This window comes from Chelonoidis abingdonii, chromosome 21 (assembly GCF_003597395.2).
Source record: "Chelonoidis abingdonii isolate Lonesome George chromosome 21, CheloAbing_2.0, whole genome shotgun sequence".
Taxonomy (NCBI): Eukaryota; Metazoa; Chordata; order Testudines; family Testudinidae; genus Chelonoidis; species Chelonoidis abingdonii.
Window position 1 is genome coordinate 4,602,039 of NC_133789.1, and position 21,912 is coordinate 4,623,950.

General features: G+C 45.5%; 1 protein-coding gene across 1 annotated transcript; it reads left to right on the forward strand.

Moving 5' to 3' along the window:
• Nucleotides 1–13,579: 13,579 nt before the first annotated feature.
• Nucleotides 13,580–17,286, forward strand: EPOP (elongin BC and polycomb repressive complex 2 associated protein). Its single transcript, XM_032791359.2, has one exon. It carries the CDS (start codon nucleotides 13,684–13,686, stop codon nucleotides 15,778–15,780), a length of 2,097 nt encoding a protein of 698 aa, XP_032647250.1. The 5' UTR covers nucleotides 13,580–13,683; the 3' UTR covers nucleotides 15,781–17,286.
• The last annotated feature ends 4,626 nt before the right edge of the window (nucleotides 17,287–21,912 follow it).

A 21,912-nucleotide genomic window follows, 5' to 3' on the forward strand; every position in this document is an offset into this window, starting at 1 on the left:
CTGCCTTCTGGGTCATTACTCACTGAAAGCCCCCTGCATGAATAAAAATCTCTTGTAAGTGTTTCAGAGTAGCAGCTGTATTAGTCTGTATCCGCAAAAAGAACAGGGGGACTTGTGGCACCTTAAAGACTAACAAATTTATTTGAGCATAAGCTTTCGTGGGCTACAGACCCACTTCATCAGATGCATGCAGTGGAAAATACAGTAGGAAGCTATATATGTACACAGAGAACATGAAACAATGGGGGTTACCATACACGCTATAAGGAGAGTGATCAATGAAGGTGAGCTATTATCAACAGGAGAGAAAAAGAACTGTCTGTAGTGATAATGAAAGTAGCCCATTTTGTACGTGTGTTTCATGGGGGAAGATGCCCTCTGCTGGGCAACGCTGAGAAAATCCCTTTCTGCTTGACATGCTCCCGTCTCTTGTGAGGCGCGCGGTGTGATACCTGCAGGGGGCGCCAACATCCCACATTTCTTCCCCATCCCACTGGGGCGTGTGGCTGTGGGTTCTCAGCGGGGTGGGGGAAGTAACGTGCTCACAGCTCAGCCCGGGGTGAAATGCAGCCGCTAGTGAAGCCAGTTGGAGTTTTTGCCATTGATTGCAATGCTGGGGGGGGGGGAGATTAAGGGTGGGGGTGCAGGAAAATGGCTCCGAGCGGCTGTCGGTCTGTGCGGAATGGGACTGGGACCCTACGCCGGTCCGAGGAGGGGGAAGGCTGGGGGCAAGGGGGAGTTAGGTGCATGACACATGTAGCGGCGACTCTTCCGCTGGAGATGAGCTAGTCGGGAAAGCCCAAATCTCCCGGGTTGGAGGTGCGGGAGCCGGGCAGCCCCCGGAGGCGGAGTGCTTGAGGGATGCTGAGGATGTGCAGAGTCCGGATGAGAGCCAGGACGATCCCCCGGAGCACGGCAGAACTGGGGTTCCCCTTGACGCTCTTAAATCGACCCCAGGACCTAAGCAGCCTCTGCAGGGGCCCGTTTTGCGTGGCCCCTGTACTTTGAACCCCGTCCACCCCAGGGACCCCAGAGTGCGCTTTGCCCCTGGACACCTGGTGCCTGCGCCCAAGGAAACGCTCGTGGGGCTCAGCCCAAGTGCAGGAGTGGTCCGCCGCTCTCACCTCTCCTGGCGCATTAGGGGTCCTGGCCCTGGGGAAGGGGGGTCCCTGGCATAGACCATGTGTCCCAAGCAGGTAGTGCAGAGGGGAGGGAAACCCGCAGCTTAGGTGGGAGTGGACGGGTGGGGTGGGGAGAAGCAGTTTATTAAGTGATATGAACTCTTCCAGAAATGTAAATAACAGATGTGCCTGGTCTGAACGGAGACTGAGTGCTGAGTATGCGGGAAATGAGACAGATTTTCTTTAATCCGTTTTCTGTGTCCACCCTGTATCCTGCCCTCTCTTTTACATCTACAGCATCTAACTCTATGTCCTTTCCACTGCTTCCTCGCCTTTGCATCTATGTATCCCCATACATATCTATCTATCTATCTATCTATCTATCCTTTACTCTGCTCCCTCTCCATCCTTTACTCTCCCCCTCTCAGAGCTGCCCCCCACCACATATCTCTCCTTTGCAGTGGAAAAGGAGGTTAACATTAAAAAGAAGTCTCTCTGCCCCTGGAAGTGTGTCTGTATTTGATATAAAAGCGAAGTTGGAGGTTTGGGTTTCATTATAAACAAAGGCAGGCGGCAGCCGCGGGGTGAGACTCCCCCGGAATGTGCCTGGCTTTTGATACCACCGGCGGATGACACTCCACCCCCCCGCCTCAGTCCTTTCTGGGATGCAGCCAGAAAAGAGGTCCTACCCCCGGAGTAGCAGGAATCCCTGGGATGCAGCGCCGGGCCCTCTGGGATGTGAACGCTGCTGCTCTCCAAAAGGACAGAGCTCCTGCTAACGGGCTCGGACCAGGGGGCTGCGAGAAATTCCGGCTTCTGCTGAGCAGGAGAAATGTGGTTGGGGGGAAGGCAAGGAACGAGGTGGTTAAACACTCCGCTGGGACAAAGGCAACCAGAAAAGCACCCGCCTGGGGACAGGGAGGCGAGGGGCTTGAAGGGGTTTCCAGCCTATACAGAGTTTACAGTTCGGTTCAGTATTTTTCAGCCCCCACCCCACAAACTGTACAACAGCACCACTGGGCATAAGGGACGGGGACTGAACTGAGGGGGATGGGACAGGAGGGTTAAAATTGGAGGTGCTGGCCTGGCGGGGGGCACGTTGGGATGGGGATGCTGGAATAGAGGGGCGGGGAGGGGGTTGTGATGGGGCGGGGCTGACTGACCCAATGCACCGCTGCCCTTCTGCCGTTTTGAGGATTCACCTTATTCCAAGTATCAGAGGGGTAGCCGTGTTAGTCTGGATCTGTAAAAGCAGCAGAGAATCCTGTGGCACCTTATAGACTAACAGACGTTTTGGAGCATGAGTTTTCATGGGTGAATACCCACTTCGTCGGATGCATGACTTATTCCAGTACCCAGCGGATAGTCAGGGGGGCACAGAGCCCCCCCCCAGCACGTGTTACTAGCCACAGCCCCCAGAGCGCCGAGCTCTGCAGATTGCTAGGGAGGCTATTGCATGCCGAGGTGCCTATGGTCATCCTCTGTCTCGCCACTCTCTCTGGACAATATTCCCGTGGCTGTCTCCGATCCCTCTTCCTTTCGGTGCTTATTATTCAGAGGAGGGAGGTCATTATTGTCCTGAAGGCTGGGGATCAAAGATTGCGGTTACCGACCGCTGGTTCGGATATTGCCGCTTTCATTTGTATCTTTGGGCCAGAGCATTCGGTGAAAGACAGTTTCAGTTTCGGTGAAAGAATTCGGTGAAAGACAGTTTCAGTTTCATAAATGTATGTGTGTGTGTGTGTTGAAAGTACGCCACCGCCCTAACCTCTTCTCTAGCCCCCAACGAGATCGAGTCTATCTTAGCGATTCTTTGAACACGCAGCGAACGTTTAAATCACATTTTGGAGTGAAATGAAAACACTTCCTCCCTCCCCCTTCCTGGCTTCCTAGAGCGATGCTTTCATTTTCCTTTCAGTTCCAGGACCTGCTAAACCGAGAGACTTGGCAGCTGAGAGTGAGTTTTTGCGTGGGGAAATCATCATCATCATCATAATAAAGACAATCACGCAGAAGTACAATGGACTGGAGTGATTTTGGGAAAAGTAATTTCGAACAAGCCTTCCAATAACTTTTTATGACCAGATTCCCCAATTTTAGCCCCAGACCAATAACGGCCCCCATCTTGCAGATTTCCAGGCGCTGTGGAGAGAGACATTTAGGGAGCACATTTGGGATAATGGGTGGGTTTTTTAAAAAAAAAGTCTGCGGGGTGGAGTCCTGGAAGGGGCCATGTTTTATCTTCCATCCATTTCCCCTGTACGTGTATATATACATATGTAAATTTCTGAACTTAAATATCTATACTCATGTCTGTACACACAGACACACAAGGACATCTGTGCATTACACACCTAGAGCCAGGATTTCTTGTGTATATGCGTGTGCCCACATCTTTACCTATATACCTCTAGATCCAAGATTTTGTCTCCATCTTCCAGATCTGTTCCTTATCCATCTGGATCCACTAGTGTGGGTGTACACACAGCTACATTACAACCATTTATTTACTGAAGCAGAAAAAAAAATATGAACAAACCCTGAACTCCTAATGAACTCATTGAAAGTCTGAAGGATTCTCCCCTATTGCAAGAGATTCTTTGCTTTTCCCAAGGACTAGAGAACTTTACACTACAGATGTTTTGGAATTTGCTGGTGTGGTGTTTATGACGAAATCAAACAGTATCTCGGTGTTTTCTATTCTGACAGCAGCTCGCCTTCCAAAGAATGCAGGTTGCACTTTGGTTTATTCCTATCTAACCCAGATGTTCCGAGTATTTCCCACTGTTGACAGCCCTTTTCTTCAAAGGGGTGTCTTCGGTGAAAAACCCATTAGGGTAAAAAATGAGCTCTCATCCTCCCGCATTTGTTTTGGGAAGAGGAAAATTATTTAAACAACCGCATCTCCATGATATGGGGGGAAGTGAGAGCGGAAGGCAGAGCCTCCTGCTGTCTGAAAAAATTGAGTTATTCTGTTCCAAGAATTCGGTGAAAGACAGTTTCAGTTTCATAAATGTATGCATATATATACATATACACACACAGATTGATTATTATATTATATATTATATTATATTATATTATATTATACCCATAAATCATTCCCTTAATAACAATAATAATTAATAAAGCCTTATTTTCCACAGAATGTAATTATCCCACTTTTATAGGAAATAAGGCTATATCCCTCTGACTGCTGATATTTCTCACTAGATGTATCCACAGCAATGAAAGGGATATAGCCTCATTTCCTATAAATGTGTGTGTGTGTGTGTGTGTGTGTGTGTGTGATTGAGTTTGTTCAAGTTATAGACCCCAGCCTCTCCTCGGGAGGGAAACAGTGAGAGAAAATAGAAAAGATCCAGACACATTTAGCTGATAAAATAATTTATAATTTTATCAAATCTCATAAATTAAGGGGGGCTGGGTGTTTTCTCTCCTCATTTCCCTCCTGAGAGGAAGTTGGGGTTTATCATTTGAACAAACTCAATGACTTCTTAAAATCGATTAGTAGCCGTGGAATAACAATCAGCCATTCAGGAGATGTATCAGGTAGCCTTCCAGTCTCACTATTTTTTAATTTGTAGCCAGTTCGGCACATGTTGATAAACATTTTGTAAAGAGGACACCCTGTCTGCCGCATTTCCCCTGCAGCAGACAGTTGTAGGTCTTTGGACCATGTTCCTTTAAAAATCCTTTTGCCCTTTTATTTACAATAAACACATTTTTGCTAATGAAACCCTCGCCCACTTGCAGTTTCCACCCCCTCCCTTCCCCAAACTCCATAAAGGCCCTTTTTTGCATATCTGAGCCCTGTTCTGCTGCGCTGGGTTCCCCTGAGGTCAAAGGGTCACTCTGGGGGCAGCAGGGTCATTGTATAGCCATCATGGGTCAATAAGCAACTGGTCAGGCTCTCAATCCACATCAGGCCTTGAAGAGGACTGGGAAATGGGAGAATCCATTCATAATAATAATAACCTTGTCAATCAATAACAGGCATGAGAAATACTTTGTAAAAGGTAAAAAAAAAAAAACCACACCGAACTTTCCTTTTCGAAGTTTGACAACATTAAACTTTGCCAAGAATGTTATCTCCAGCACAGTTTAAAAAATGCTTCCCAACTGCCTATTCTTGCTGCTATAATAGAATTCCTCCCCCCCAAAAAAACAGATAAAAAAAGATTAGGCATAAAGGGGAAAATAATTGGAGAGATGATTTTTCTGTGTGATTTACACAAGAAAGAAATTATATATAGAGAAAATATTCTTCAAGGGGAGAAGGCAATATGGCCAATCTTTCCTTTGCAAAAATATGTATTTCTTAAAAAATAATTAAATATGTGCTTTATGCCTTAGCATGCCCCCTTTAGATTTACATATATTTTGTTTTGATTTTGTAGTACAATTTTAATTGCAAGCAATAGTTTATAGTATAATCTTGCACTACGAGCAAAAATGTAGCTGTCCAACATTGTTTTAATCATAAATTAATAAACAAAATAAAATACTAGAATCAAGTCAATGATTTAAAGGAAATAAGAGACGTTTATGAGATTTTTTCCTTCTGATCTTTGTGGACCAGATTGAATAATCACAGACTAGGATTTCTCCAGATGAAGTTTGTTAGAGAGAGAAAAGTCTGTTTTTATCATTTAATATCCTGCAAACTTTTTTTTAATAAAATGAATGTTTCTGTCTAAAAGGTGCAGAGGCATGAATTTAAAAAAAAAACAAACAGAAGAGAAACAATTAAATCACAGTGTAATATGGAAAACCTCAAAGGCAGATAGAAAAAGTGATGTAAATTCTCTTCTGGCTTGAAGATTGATGCATGAAATCGTCTTGGGAATCTACAAACTCATTTTTCTTGTCTTTCTATTTTAGAGGTTTGCTATTCTTTGAAAAAATACTGTTCTCTCCATTCGCATCAAGAATAATGTTCAAAGGCATTGGGGGAAAAACAGGAGTTAAAAATGCAGGAAAATTGAAAGTTCCCGCTTCGAAATTCTCATTGCTTGCTCCAAACGAGCAGAAATTAACAAACATTTCCACCAGGTTTCTAAAAAACAAACGAAAGTTTTCCTTCAGGAAGAAGGATCTTTGTTGACACCATTAGGTTTGATCTGGTTAGGAAAACAAACAAACTTTTTTTTAAGTGCTAGTGTTTATTACTGTATAATGCCCTTCAGCTGTTCTCTAGGAAATGGGGTTTCTTTTTAAAAATATGGTGAATGGCTATTTATTAAAAAATGAGATAAAGCAGAAGGTATTAAAGGGCAGCCTGGGTTGTTTTCATTTACTTCCATGGATGATGCGTTTTTTAATTCACAGAGCTTCCCTCTCCCTCAAATCACTAAAACATGCCAATGAACTATGAAGACAAATAAAACTAAAAAGATACATTCCTGGTAAGAATATAATTGCATATTCTAAACCATAGACTGTATTGATTAACTCCTTTGCTAATAGGTTTGAACATATCAAATTTAAACAAGAACAGGACCTGGCTAGCAAAACACAGCTATGGTTCTATTATTTGTTGCTGTTTATGTCCAAGGTCTTGGTTTTTACTCCAAGCAAGGTTTTTAATGTGTTTAGAATGGCACCATTTGGTCTGAGGCAATCTGGTTCTCTGGCTAGGCCTTTTCCCTCCTTTCAATCCAGCGGTTTGGATTCTATTACCCAATCTTTCTATTTCCTCCCTTGTCTTGAAACACTGTTCTCCCAGCCAAGACTAGGAGATAGATTTTAACAAATAATGGGACCTCCACAAATTTGTGAAGCAAATTTGAGCGTGTGAAGAGAGCGATTTTACAAAGTAATTATCCTTTTCTGCCGATGTACACAAACAACAAAAACCCAAGCAGACCTTGCAGCTTTATGATTCGCCAAGAAGAAGAGAAGGTGGTGGAGGAGAGGGAGTGTTGTCTACACATTAATACCTAAGACAAAAATGTTGCCGTAGCCTCCCCTCACCCCCCATAGATCCAGGATACGCGAGAGCGAGAGATGAGGTAGCTGGGGTGATATCTTTTATTGGACCAACTCCTGTTGGTGAGAGAGACATCTTTTCCAGCTAGCTCCACAGAGCTCCAGTAAAAGATATTACCTCGCCCACCTCCTCTCTCCAAGAAAAAAAAAAAGTTCTTCCAGTAATAGTCATGAGTTTCACAACACAAATGAAATTACACAAGCAGCCTGACACACAAACACACACAACGAACTAGGAGCTGAAAGAGTCGCTACACTAGTCAACTTCTGTTGCTTCCACACGCAGATTACTGCTATGGAAATAAGCAGAAATACTTTCTAAGAATTAATTTTAGAAGCTTGGTTCGATTAATAGGATTTATTGCAATCTTATTAAATGCTGACAATGCTCTTAAAGGTTCAAAACAAAGAAGATGGGCATTTTGCAGCTTGTCCTGATTAAATTGTTAAATGGACTCACTACAAACTGTCCACCGGGAAGAAACTTTCTGAGTAAAATAGGCAGCGCCTGGGCATAATTATATTTTTGATGTAACATAAAGGGTATCTTTACTGCTGAATAAGACTTGACAGCATTTTAACAGAGTGCATGTGCAGCTGGTAGCATAAAGGTGAAAGCCTGCGAAAGCGGAGGTATTTAAAAAGTTACATGCAGTTCAAGTGTGTGTGACACTTCTATTTAAGGAAACCTTTCAAACCCACCCATAGCATTCTGAAAAGTTCGATAGCTTCACCCGAGCAACCCACAGAATTGGTATGGATTTGAGGGTTTGTGTGAACCGTTTCTCTTAACTCACAATTTCTTCAATTTGTAAAATGTAACAGAAACTTTTTTAAATAGCCAGGGTATGAGGTGATTTGTAGAAACATTTTCATCCAAGACAGCTTAAGTATCTGTCAGTAATAATTGCCCCTGATCCGACTATTTAAATGTCTTAAATCTTGCCTTATATTCTCAGACAGTGTTTAGCTTTTAGGATTACCTGCATAAATGCTGTAGATTAATTCACACATCTTTAAAAAAGATCTTAAATTAAAAATCACAGTTGCAATATTTTCCTGGACCTCCATATTTAAACAGAGGGTTATTTTCCTGTCTCCTGGGATCTTCCCCTGCTGTGCGTCTGGGTTCTGTAAGAAACTACTGGGTGCTGAGTACTTTTTGAGAATACACCCACTTCATGTAAGTACCTACATGGGGACTGCTGTATGAAAACCTAGACTCGGAAATCTCTGCTGGAAAGGAATAAGGTCAAGTTTTCCCTGTTTTATGAGGCTCTTCGTGGACTGGTCTTGGCACTACACAATTTAGCTGCTTCACAAGATTATTTTCAGATGAAAAAAGGAAGACAACTCTCCACATTTAGGGTGAAATCCTGGCCCCACTGAAATCAATAGGAATTTTGCCATTGAATTCAATGGAGCCAGGATTTCATCCTTAGCTTTCAACCACAATTTAGATTTGCTTTTTTCGCCCTTGAATCCCTGAACTTTTTATTAAGCACTGGCTCTCTTTGTAAATTATTCACCGTATGTGATACATGCACACACACTCTCATCCAGCTGTGCTCTTGCTTGCACCTGTTTTTTTTGGTTTTTGGTTTTTGTTTTAACACATCTCCTCGGTTGGTTGGTTTGTTTATCTCCGAAGGGTGTTGAACTTGAGAGATCTGCAAATGAGTTTTCAGCTGTTCGAACACAACAAAACAAAACAAAAAAAGAAACAACTTGTTTTTATTTTTATCGCCCACATCTAGTTTAAATAACCAAAAAAGGAGGAGGGGGGCGGGAAGTTCCAGTGTAAACAACACCAAGAGAAATTCCAGTTTTAATCTGTGGGTGTCTTAAAAACGATCATAACAGACACATCTTGCTTTTCTATCACTTTGATTCAAGCCAGGTCTATTATGTCCGGTCAGATTAAAATTAAGCAAGAAAAGCTGTTTAAACCTGCCCCAAAGTAGATTTCCTCCTCTTCTGGGACGATCGAGAAGCAAATCCCAGTGCATCTTTTTTGACATAGTTACTATTTACAACTCTGTTTGCAACGCTGATACCATTTTCGGACAGCAACATTTACCGTCGATGCCAAGCTTGCTGAGTTCGCTGCTTAAATTCCTTCGGTCCTCCACCCATTTACAGCCCCAACTCTTAAACGTGTGTTCCTTTGCACGTCTGTGATTTGGTGCTAGGAGCGCCATAATCTTCTTTTGCACTACTAAAGCGATCCTGTTTTATTCTGACAATGTGCTGCACAGGGATGTAGCCTTGGCTGACAGCATTAATGTATCTGAGGAGAGATTACAGAGCAGAGTCTAGATTCCGGCTGGATGGACTCCATCTATAATGGGAATCCTTCGGAGATTTTTTTTTTTTTTGGAGGAGTTGTTCTGTCTATAAACCCATTTTAATAGCTGCCCTGAAGTTCACTTCATTAATTGGTGGCTGGGTCTGAATAGGAGGGGGAAGGGAAGCAGAGACGTGTGAGTTTGTGTTTCTGTATGTGTGTGTTTGTAACTGTGTGCATGTGTGTGCTAGAAATATGCACGTGTCTGTGTGTGTGTGTTTATAATGCAACGCTTACAGAGCACCTCCATATGCATACTTTTTTTTTGCACTTCCGTGGCACTAACATTTGTGCATGATTTAAACCTCAACCTTCCTTCTGCTTATCAGCTCTCTCCTCTTTAGCACCAGTTTGATGGCACATGTATAAAATTTATCAGCACAAACTGGATCCTAAAAAGGGGACCAGACTGAATCAAAGTCTCTCCTTTATTTTGTCAATCAACTGCAGCTGCGAATTTCCTTATTCCCCAACCCCTCAACAGGCACGTAGAGGTGGTGGTGGCGTTGCCTCTATCGCATCCAGCAGTCTCTAGTGGCCCTTGCAAATGTGAATCTCCCCAAAACCTGGTCACTTTTATTGCTTCCTGCGGAAACAGGCAGACCTACCAAGTCTCAGGGAGAAATCTCCCAGCTCTGCTTTATGAATCAACATTACCGCTTGAGATCACCCTGGCCCATTGCCCTTTCCATTCACGTGCAAGGGAGTGGGTGAGAGGAGGTAGAGATTGGAAAATTCACCCCCCCCCCACACACACACTTTCCTCCCTTGCCCGGCATTTAGAACTATCGACACAAGGGAAGAAGGTGCTGGGGAGTCCTCTGCCCATCTTGCAAAGCACAGTCACTTGCAATGATTTCATCTTCTTGGCTGGAATGACCCATCGCCCAAAGAAGTGTTGCACGAGGAGGAGAGAGAGCCAGCGAGCAATCCATTTGGTGTGGGCGCCCGTTTCGAATCAAGAAGGGCTCGGATGACCCTAACCCTAAATATCAATCACATATGAAAGCCCGGATCCACCTGATAATGGCCAAATCCTATACATTTGTAATTCAGCGCTCAACATGACCCAGCGGGGCAGGGTGGGCTCAGGATTGTCTGTATAATAATCGACCTGTGGCGATGCGACCAGTTAGCCTTCAAATATAAACTTCAAATAGTTTAGAGGAGGTTAAAATGTTTATGTGTGTACACATCAAACCACAACGTAGTGTGTAAAACACCGCTGTGTTTTGATTTGTACACATACATACACGTACACATTCGGTGTGCACACACACACAGAGAATACGGGAGTACACAGATACAATATACACAGACACCGCGTGTGCTGGTGTGCACATACACATATGCAACATTTTATCAGCCTCTAAAACATTGTCTGTGTATGCTTTAAGCTTGTCAGTCTGCATTACCAAGGGTCAATTACTATACATATAAACACACATTATAGAACGATAGATATAAAACTTTATCGACAGCTAAAATATGGTATAATTAGGCTCAAAACCTGCCTCCTTATACCCCCCTAGATCTATTGTGATATGTAATATCTCTCTATTTTATGGCGTCTGGCCTATCTCGCCTGCCCCTCAGCTCTGTTCCGATTTTCGATGGAAGATCTCAGCCCCCCTTTGCCGCCAGGGGAAGTTTGTGATGTGCTGGAACTTCCCTTTTCATAGCTGGACCCCTCCCTCGCAGACCATGAAACTGTGAATTAGCCAGCTGGAGAGGGCATTAGATACCAGCTCCCCATCCACACACCCCTCTCACCTCCTGCCCTCTGGGACAGAGCCCTGCTTAACATGTGGGTAGAACGGCTCTACATTTCCGTGGAAACAAAAATCCCAGAGATCTCCCTACTTATTTGCGAAGGGAAGCTCCCGCCTGACTGACCCGTTTCATGCAAACCGCTTTTTTTGTGATCATCCCCGATTTTCCCCACTTCTCCCCCTCCCCTCCCACACACTGCAGCAACAAGCTGCATTATGCACTAACTAGTCCCTTTCTGTCCTCTACGATCTTAACTATCCCCCCCTCCCCCAGCCAAACAAAGAAGAATTTTGTGTTTGTGTTGGATGGCGGAGCTACACTCACAGGAAACTCGCTGCATGTACAAACCGGGGCTGAAAAGTGGTATTTTAACACAAGGGGACGTGAAGAATGGGACGGTTTTTTTCTTAGCAGGGCCATTAGTTTGGTTGTGTGTGTAGGTTATTAAAGGCAAACCTCTCCATATCGATTTCTGCTTAAAAATAGGAGGGCTTCGGGTTAGGATGCGGGGTTTTGTACCGTTTTAAGTAACGGGTCAGCAAATTACATTGAAATCAGGCGAGAACAGTCTCAAATTCAAAACTACATTGGGTTTCTTTTCATTTTTCCCCCCAACACAGATACTCAGGAATGCGGCCCCTCCTCTGACGGGGTTGCTTTTAAATGAGGATAATTTGTGGTCGATCAGACATAGAGGTTCACAACTTAATACAGAAAGAATAATAATTTATTGTATTATTACATGACTCATACCGGGAAAGAATAAACACAACCTTTCATTGAAAGGAGGTTAAAGCTGGGACTTCCCTTCTCCCAAAAATTTCCGAGGTAACTAAGCCCCCCAAATAAGTGGCCTCTGACAAAGAATTCAAACTCCCTTACCAACCTCGATGGCGTCAGTCAAAGAGCGCGAGCAGGTTTCAGGTTTAGAAAGAAATGGGTTCTGATGGGACGATTTCTCCTTTAGGATAAGCATGGATGGGTCAGGGGTACTAGGAGCCAGGCCATCACATGCCAAAGAAATCCTGGGATTTTAAGTTTGCCGTGAAGCCACTTTCCAGAATCATTACTTCTTTAAACATAAGTAAATAAATCAAACCGAATCCAGAAGTTTGGAAGGAAAAGATGAGAAAAGAGGAAAAGAAGATGGGTGAGTGAAAAAGAAAAAGGAACGCATCTTCGCTTGTTATTAATTATAATAATTATTATTATTATCAAGGCTATCATCGTTCAGAACAATTAATATAGTAACTGGCAATTAACAAGCATTCTACTTCAGTTTAAACGCTGAACGGTTACAAAGTCAATCCTGAACTCAAAGCAGTAACATTTCGTATTTTTAAAAATAGGTTTGGCTGAAAACCTAGGAAAATTGCACTTTAAAGAGAAAGGTAAAATCTCGTAAAATAATTCTGCGTAAAGAGGCTAAAATAAATACAGTACAAAACTACATATAAATGCACCTACAGCTGCTAAAAAGGTGATTTCTTAACAAGGAAGACAGCATTAAAATTACCATGAAAAAGCAGCATACGTGTTTTAAAATAGTGCATCTATGAATGTATGTGTGTGTTTTTAATGTCAGCATGCATATTTATATAAAGAAGCACCTCTATTTTTCCAGGCTCTGTGCATATACAAATACATTATGCATATATACCATCTACATCAAATGTACCTACAGGCACAGAGTCAAATCCGCCTCTCCTCATCTAATCCCGCAACACGCTTATGTACCGCTTGATATTTGTCTGCCTGGCAGCAGCGTGGCTGTTAAATGAAAGGGTTTTTTTATGAGTGTTTTACATGGGGGTGTGTGTGAAATGTTGGGGTTTTATGACATCACATGGCTAAAGTACCCAATCAGCTTCCAGGTTTGAGAAATTATTTGGTGGAGCGTTTCCTCTCATATACTGTACTCTGGGAGCTTGTCTTTAAGAAAGAAGCCCAGCAAAAGGTGGGAGCTGCACGAATTAGTGTGGTCCCCCCCCTACAAGATTCCATTTTTCTTCCACCACCTCCACCTCTCTAGCTTTATTTTCTTAGCGGCTAACTGGCATAGCCCAGCGAAAGGGGGACCTGCCGGCTGGCTTCTTCTCGGAGAGAGGTTATTTTTGAAGCGGAAGGTGAGGGGGGTGGGGAGTTTTGAAGGCGGCAAGATGTTTGGCTTCATTATTTTTCTTTCTCCCTCTCTGCCTTTTTTGGTTGGGGAGCGGGAAGGGGAGAAATCTAGCCCCAGCGCAGGAGGAGGAACCGGGTATTTGGAAGATGTCACGAACCATTGACTGGAGCGTTTGAAAGGGAAATCCACAGAGGCGCAGCTTCCCCCCAATACACACCCCTCTTCTCCCCTTTTTTGTGGGCTGGAGTTTGTGATCGAGGAGCGGGAACGCAGATGCCCTTCTCCCCAATGACCCCTGGGGAAGAGGCCAAGTGAATGCGCCTTGCAACATGTTCCTGACCTGCGAAGGGACCTTCGGAATGGTGCCAGCCACCGTGGGTTACAATGGGGAATTCCAGACTGGCTACCAAGAAATCGAAGGGATCAACCTGGGCTACTTACAGATCAATGGCACCCAGATGTTTGCTTTGGCGCAGGTCCTCAGCGACCTGTTTAAGGACATCCCCAGGACCACCATCAGCAAGAAGATGGAGACTCTGAAGATCAAGAGACGCCGCTGCGATCTCAGGGAGCTCCGGACCCTCAAAGCCATCAACTCCGTGCCCACCCGAGCGGTGAAATGCTCGCTCATTTCCAAGGCAGACCTGGAGGCGCTCTGCACCTCCTGCAAGAGCCTCAGCCCCAGGAGGAGGAAGAGGAAGAGGAGAGAGCAGCTGCTGCTGCCGGGCCCCGCGGATCTGTTCGACTGCCCCCGGCAGCCGCTGCGGTCCTCGTGCGGAGCCGGCCCCTACTGCACCCAGGAGCCGGGGAGCTGCGGCGAGCTGGCCCCCGCGCCCCATCACCCCGCGGGCGGGCTCTTCCAAAACTATGACAAAGACACCAGAGGCCGGAAGGGCTATGGCCTGGGGGGCCGCGGGGGGCTCTTCGCCGGCGTGTTGAGCGCCTACCCCAGGGACCTCCAGCTGCTCCACTCGGCAGCCCGCGGGGCACACGGAGCCGGGCAGGCGCATCCCCAGCCGGAGCCCGGCCGGACCAAGCGCTGCTCCAAAGGGCTGTTCCCCGAGGAGAAGGGCCAGGGGGCTGCCAGGACAAGCCGCCTCTTCCCGGGCTGCAAGAGGCAGGGCACCTCGGCCGGCTACTCCAGCGACTCGGATTCCAGCCTGGACTTCGGGGGCTCCAGCCCTGCCACCTCCAGCGACTCGTCGGAGGAGGAGGAGGAGGAAGAGGAGGGGGACACGTCGTGCAGCAGCGAAGAAGGCAGCTCCTCGGAGTCGGAGAGCAGCTCCCTGTGCAGCGGGGACTCGGTGCAGAGCACCCGCTACAGGCAGGCGGCTCTGCCTCGGTTCCAGCAGCTACCCCACCCCCTCAGAGAGCCCATCGGCGACGAGAGGCTCCCGGAGCCCCACAAAGCAGCCCTGCGCCCGGATCCCAACCTCCTGCTCCTCTCCCAGCAGCTCTGGGCCAGGACTCTGCGAGCGTCAACTTTGGAAAGTTTGAGGCCGCTTCCAGCCCTGGGAGCCGGGGACCAGCAGCAGCGGGAGCCGGAGCTAGCGTGCGCAAAGCAGGAGCCCCCCTCCTCCCAGTCCTCCCCGGGCTGCAGCTACTCTGTGAGGGACCCACAACAAAAGGCGGGAGACCGTGGGGCGACAAAGCCCTGCGCCCAAGGGGAGGATTTGCACAAAGACGCCTCCAACAATGCAGCCTCGTTAGGCCCCAGTGATCAAGCAAAGAGGCAGCTCGCTGCTTTAGCCGGGCGATCTGCTTCCCAAGAGCCAGCCTTGGGCTCAGCTCCTCCGCCCTCAGCTCAGGAATTCGCAGGGAGCCTCAGCCCGGCTCCCCAGAGGGTCTTAGGAGAGCCCAGAAGGGAGCATTTCGACAGGCTTATCAGGCAATCCAAGCTGTGGTGTTATGCAAAAGGGTTTAACGCGGATGGGAAAGGTTTGCGGCCCGGAGGGAGGACGGAGCCGTGCAAAGAGGCCGAGCTCCAATGCTCCGGCTCCAAAAGCGCACCGAGCCCAAGCCCCTTGTCAAACAAAGCTTTGAAAGGCAATGGCTCGGAAAGGAATTCCAAGCGCAGACGCCTTGCCAGAGGCGCTGAGGCAGAACGGCAACAAAACTCTGCTAAGGGGAGGCCACAAAAGACTCCGAGGAGGAATGCCGCAAAGGGAAAGACTCATTGCAAACGCCTGGCCAGCGCCGGGCCAGCACCAGGCAGGAATTCCTTCAGCCTCCTGGGCAACTTCCCCTGCATCCCTTCGCTGGTGGTGGGGGAGGATGGGGATCTGCGTCCCGCTGCCTCCCTGTGCGTAAAGAACTCCTGCGCGCTCTCCAAAACGCACCCGCTGTGGAGCTGGCAGGTGGGCGGCAGCGCCCTCCCTGTGCCCCCCAGCCTCAAATTCCGGGGCTATGGCCTGGAGGGTTTCTAAACGAGGCCCGATGAATGTTCGCCAGCCAAGTTTACATGCAACAGTTGAGAGAGGGGGCGAGGGAGATGGGAACCGGCTTATTCCCAAAGGCCCTAGGGATCTGAAGTGCCCAAATATTCAGGAAGGGTTGAGCACCCCAACTTCTCACCCACCCCGAGCGCCCTTTAAGGTGTCCGACTCCCCCAATCAAATGGACCCCCCCAAATCACGTTAGGAAACTTTGGCCACATATATCTACTGCTGGAAATATGGAGAGGGGAAGGAAAGGGATTTCAACTCTGGCTGAGGCACGATTTCTTTTCTGGGGGGAGGGTCCAACATTCGGGGGCTCTGTGCGAAAGTAAAACACCCGCCCCGAAACCAGGTCAGCGGGAGGAATACCTCACTCCCTCTGCATTCGGTGGTTTATTCCAACCAGGGTGATATGGACTTGAACACTTGAATATTGAAGTGTTCAAGTGGTGCTGCCCTTCCTCCCCTCTCCAAGTTAAACGAGAACTGTCCCTCCCTTCCCATTCACCCCAAGTTAATTGTATATTGTCCCTTCCCACTTCCTCTGCGTTTGAGGGAGAATTTAATGCTGTCAGCCCAACACACATGAAACTGGTCTCATCAAAGCTTTCTCTTAAAAAAAAAGCCTAACCAAGAAAAGAATGGATCTAATTTCTCCTTTCCTTGATACATGCATTGGGTTAAAATAATAACAATCACATGCAGAGAGAAAGAATGATCTCGCCTATGGAAGAAATACCCCCTCTTTTGCATTAATCAATCTCATACGAAAAATTTGCAAGCAGCTATTTAAACGAAATAATCTACTTTATCTACCAAAGAGAGAAAAAAATCCGCCCCCCCAAATGAATAGGGAGTTCTGCCTGCAAAAAATATAACAGGCGAGTTTCAGAGGAAGATATTGGAAACTGCTGCATGTAAATGAAAAGGAAAAACGGGTTGTTTGCTGGATACCCTAGGTCGGATAGCCTAAAGGTAGCAGGCCTGTAAAAGCTTTATTGGCGCAAGAAATAGGAGCCAGGAGCATTAGGAATAAAGTGCAGATGGACAATTTGATCTCTCTTAACTTCCAAAGTGGAATGTGGAGAAGAATGTTGAGAGAAAGTTTCTCTTCTCTGTAAAGAAAATCATCTCTCCGTCTAACTCTTCTTACAAACCAGTGTCTTTGGAACTGGCCCTTTCGACTCTTTCTGATTTGGCTTCACCCCTCTCGGCCATCAAAGTTCAACTGGCTCTAAAGTCTGTTCTGTTTTGGAATTGTTAGACAAATGAAAGCGAGTGTGAGGTTTTTTGTTTTTCTCCCACTCCTTTCCAGCAGAAAATATTTTCAACAAAACGCGGATCTGACACAGTCTGAGACCATGGATTCCCTCAATTTCAACACATTGGTGTGAATGTTTTAATTCCTCCCCCCCCATAGTGTTATAATTGACTCCAGCAGACATCCTATACACGGGGTTTTACTTCCAAAAAAAAGAAAGAAAGAAAGAAAGAAAGAAAGAAAAAGAAAAATTGTGGATCATTATAGAATTATAATCATAGCAAACCTGGACACCGGTGATTTATATTTTTAATGTCATTCCATCGTTGGTGGAAAACATTATCCATTACAGGCCAAAAATATTTTCTCTCCAATAATTTTTTTCTATTAGGCATACTGAATTATTTTGATGCTAAAAACATTCGTCTGTGGGTTTTTTTCTTTGTTTTGCATTTTTAATTGATTGGGGTTTTTTTTCTCCATTTAAACAAAATGCATGGGATTTCTCCTATGCCTGTGCAATAACTGTGGAAGGTTACAAAAATCTGCTGTCTGTGTGTGTGAGAGAAATACCTGTTCTGTTGGAAGTCTCTCTCCCTTCTGCAGTTTGCTCTTTCTAGCAGACTAAATCCTTGTCTGCAGTGTACACAAGCGCACAAAAATGGAGTCTTTTCTTCTTCGCATACATACACTGCTCTGGTCGGTTGTCCTGGCTGCCCGAACAGGGGATTTGAAAAGAAAAGCCCATGAGAGAGGAAAAGAGGCACACATCTAGAGAAATAATCTTGGTTGTTTTCCTTTGAATGTCTTAAGGGGAATGCAGTTCTCCAACGCCTGCTCCAATCTGCACATTTTGCCTCCGGACTCGTAGCTGCAAGATCCAAAGCAGATTTTTAAAAATGTGTTTTCCAGGATTTGTTTGGGGGTTTTTTTTGGGCGCGGGGAGGAAGGAGAAGGAATTTGCAAACAGATTTGTGGCATTTGTTAATTACAAACCTTTGTTGTTTATGCAAGAGCTTTGGATAACGTCAACAAAGACGCACACACAAAGAGAGGCAGGGAGGGAGAGAGAGATCAGTTTGAAATATTCAAAAAGTCTGCAAAAGGGGTGCATGGCTGCTGGGAATCTCAGGCTCCATTCCGAACGTGTTAGCTAGTTTTTCTTTAATTATATGCCTGGTCCTGAAGCCCTTGGACATGCAGATCTCCCAGTGAAGAGAAAATGAGAGAGAATTTGTCTTTTTTAGCCTGGATAAACTGAGCAGAAAAGAGACACTTTGGCTATCAATGTTGCTAAAGCAACAAACAGTAACACAAATAACTCAGGAATATTCTCTAAGGGATATAATCACCTCAAAAAGTGTGTGGATATATATGTGTGTGTTTGTGCCTGTGTACATATGAAACACACAGATTGCATACACGCACTATTGTCTATGCACACACATACATACATTATACAATGTGATGGAGGCTGTGAATACAATATACCTCAAAACTTCCTCTTTTCCCCACAACATGCTCGCCTTGTATACTTAAGCAACAGACACCTTGTTCTGTGCTAAAGAAATACGTTTTCCCCAACTCTTAAAGAAATTGATCCCAGCCAGAAACGTGAAATAATCTGCATAGCAGGTCTCCATTTTCTTTCCCAAAAGGTTTTTTTTTTAAGGTTTGTTGCAATGCAATACAAAAAATAAAAAGGAAAGGCCAGCCGTGATTTGATATCATGTGGTTTTAAAATAAACACACAAATAAAGAAGCAATTTAGTAATAAGATCATGATAATAAAAAGAGTCGATGGTGCTTTATCGAAAAGAAGCAAAACCTCCTGGCTAAAAGTCACGAGCACAAAAGGCCCCGGACGATTGGAATGTTGAGGAGTGTACTTGTATTTTCGAACAACAAATAATCAGTTTGCACCGCTGGAGTCCTTTAAGGGTTAAGCTATACAAGGCTCCTTTATAATAAATTGGATAACGTAGCTTTGTTTCCAAAATGTGTGCAAAAGGAGGAAGAACCGATTTTTTGTTATTCCATTTTGTTTTCCTAAAAGCGTTGGAACAGATAGGAGGAAAATCAATGGCAATATCTTCTTTAAAAAAAACCCATAACTTTTATAAATGGCTGGCTGCTTTTTTTTTTTTTTTTGGTTTTGTTTTGTTTACAAAAACGCCGTTAGTTTTAGACTCAAGGAAAATCTCAGCGTGGATATGGTGGGTTGCTGCGTGATTTAAGGGTTTATTTTGGGGAGGATGGGGGCTTACTGGGTTTTCAAAGGTTGGGCCCTTTGCTCTACCTCTGCATAATTGGATATGCAGTTTGGGAGCAGAGCACAGAACAAGCTCTCGGTTTTCATTTAAATCACTTGAACTCCGCAGGAATGGAGGTGGGTTAAATTAGACTTGACCTGCTTTGCTGATCAATCCAAAAAGGGGAGGGGGTGGGGGGAGTTCTGCACACAGGATTTAAAGGCACAGCTCTCCGTTTTTCCTGCAAAGGGGAAAAAAACCCACCAACAACTTGTCAATAATAACACACTTTTCCCCAGTCCAAGGAACTAGAGAATCGGTGTCATTTCAGAGGTGCTGAGGTGGGAAAGTTTTTTCTCCTGGACATTGGTTCCATAGATAAAGTTTCTCTTTATATATAAAATTTACCCCCAGAAGGATTTGGGGGGAATTATAATCTAGGCATTTACCTCTGTGAATTCTTACACGAATCAGGCAGAGAACTGGCCACGTCTGAAATTGTCCCCCTGCTGTGATGAACTTTTATCCAACTTCAGAAACTGCATTTCCTCTGATTGCCTTCCCCCGCCCTTCAGTTTGAAACACACGTTTACAAATATAACAGGAGAGGGAGATGTCTTTTTTTCCCCAACCCTATATTGGACTTTTTCTTAACTTTATTTATTTAAAGTTGCTGTAAGTATATGACGATGAAAGAGTGCTACTCCCTGCGTGCAATATGGAATTGAGGCTGAGGAATAAATATCTTTTACAGAGCTAAGTTGTATATGGCCCTGGTTTGTGTATGTTAGGGTAGGGGAGAAGGGGAGGGGTTGATGGTATGTGTCTCTGTGCAGACAGAAGGTGTGTGCATATTTCTGGATCTTTACTTTGTTTATGCGGGGGTGTTTGTGTGCACACACTTGGAGGTGCGTGCCTACAGGAGGCGTTTGTGTCAATGGATGTGCTGGATTTGTGCGCCTTTGTGTATACCGGAGGTGCAGGGATAGCCTTGGGTGTTTGCTTTGTTTTTGTGTGCCTGCATATTTGTGGGTGGTGAGTGTACGAAGAGCGGGTTGTGTGTATCCTCTGCACTAGCCAGCAATGCCATTGCTTATGTTTACCTTGTGTTTGTACGTGTTGTGTCTACGTGTGCATATGACTGTGAGACGGGTCTGCATCTGTGCTTGCCTGTTGTATGTGGATGTGTGAGAGGGAGAATGGTTTTATGGAAGCTTGGGGTCGATTTGATTAGCTTGTGTGTGTGTGCCTGGCTTGCATGGGTCCAATGGATTGTGTGCCTGGCCGTTTAGGGAAGGCTTTCTCTGGACAAATGTCACCTGAATGAAACATTTCCCCTAAACATTCCATCGCAAATCGGTAGCCACTTCCCCCTGATTTGTAGGCCAGCCACGAATAGTCCCAGAATCCAGGAATTTCTCTTCGAGGGCCAGGGGACTTGCTGCCTCGTTTGCAATGAGCGAAATCTTTTCCCCCGGAAAACCCACCAAAGAGAGAAAGATCTCGGTTCCCGAGTCTAGCAGCGACAAATGTAAAAAACCCCACCCCACGGTAATAAGAAATAATATAATAAACAGTGAATCTAAGAACCAAAGAAAACACAGGGCTTCTAGGCGGGCATGGGCTTCAGATAATATTGCCAATACAAACTCTGAACCTCAGATTCTGACCCGGAAAACGTCCATCCAGTTCTTTTGTTTCCCAGTAGAAAAGGAATGAGGCAATCGGGGGGCAGGGATCCCACAAATCTTCACGCGATTATGTATTTATTGGGATAGGGCGCCACCAGCCTATGCCCTGCCTTAGGCAGGAGGTCAGGCTAGATCATCACACTGCTCCTTAAAAATAGGGTGAACCTCACAGTCGGGATAATCGGCAGCAAAGATTCCCCCGCGTCCCTTCCTCCTTCAAAACTCCCTTGCACGGAGCGAAGGAGTCAATGTCAAAGTTATTCCCCCTCCCCCTCCTCGGTTTAAAACCTCTTCCCATCTGAAGGCAACGCTCGGAAACAGCCAGGGATCCGGATCCATTCCCAACCCCGCGCGAAAGGCCGGTTCTGCCGGGCGAGAACGCTGGGACTCTGCTGCTGGCGCAGAGCCTGGAGTGGCAGGCTCGTCTCAGATCTCAGCCAAGCGAAATTACCCCCTGACTGTTACTAGCTTTTTAAAAGGGGGTTATTTAATAAGGATGTTAATTATCTGCACACAGCTTTCCAAGGGAAAGGGGGGAGGGCTGGAAAGGGGGAGGGGAGAATGCACCCACCAGCCCTCAGTAAATATTTTGAGATATTTCAAGTCAAAGGCTCATGGGGAAATACAGGGGCTAAGGGCAAGATAGGGAGGTGGATTGTAGGGAGCAGTTTCATTTATTTAGTTTAGTGTCAGGTTGTTAATGATAAATTAGATTGCTCAGGGTGGGGCTCGGGAAAACACCAAGCTGGGAGAAAAAGAAGGCTAAACACCTGTAGGATCTGTGTGTGTGGGGGGTGATAAAGCTAGGAGGGGGGTTGAGGGATTAGATGTCACTATAGAGGCCTTTAATTTATCATGTTTACATGCAGTCAACGGAAGGGACTGAACAAGGATTTATTGTGAGTTATGAGGGTCT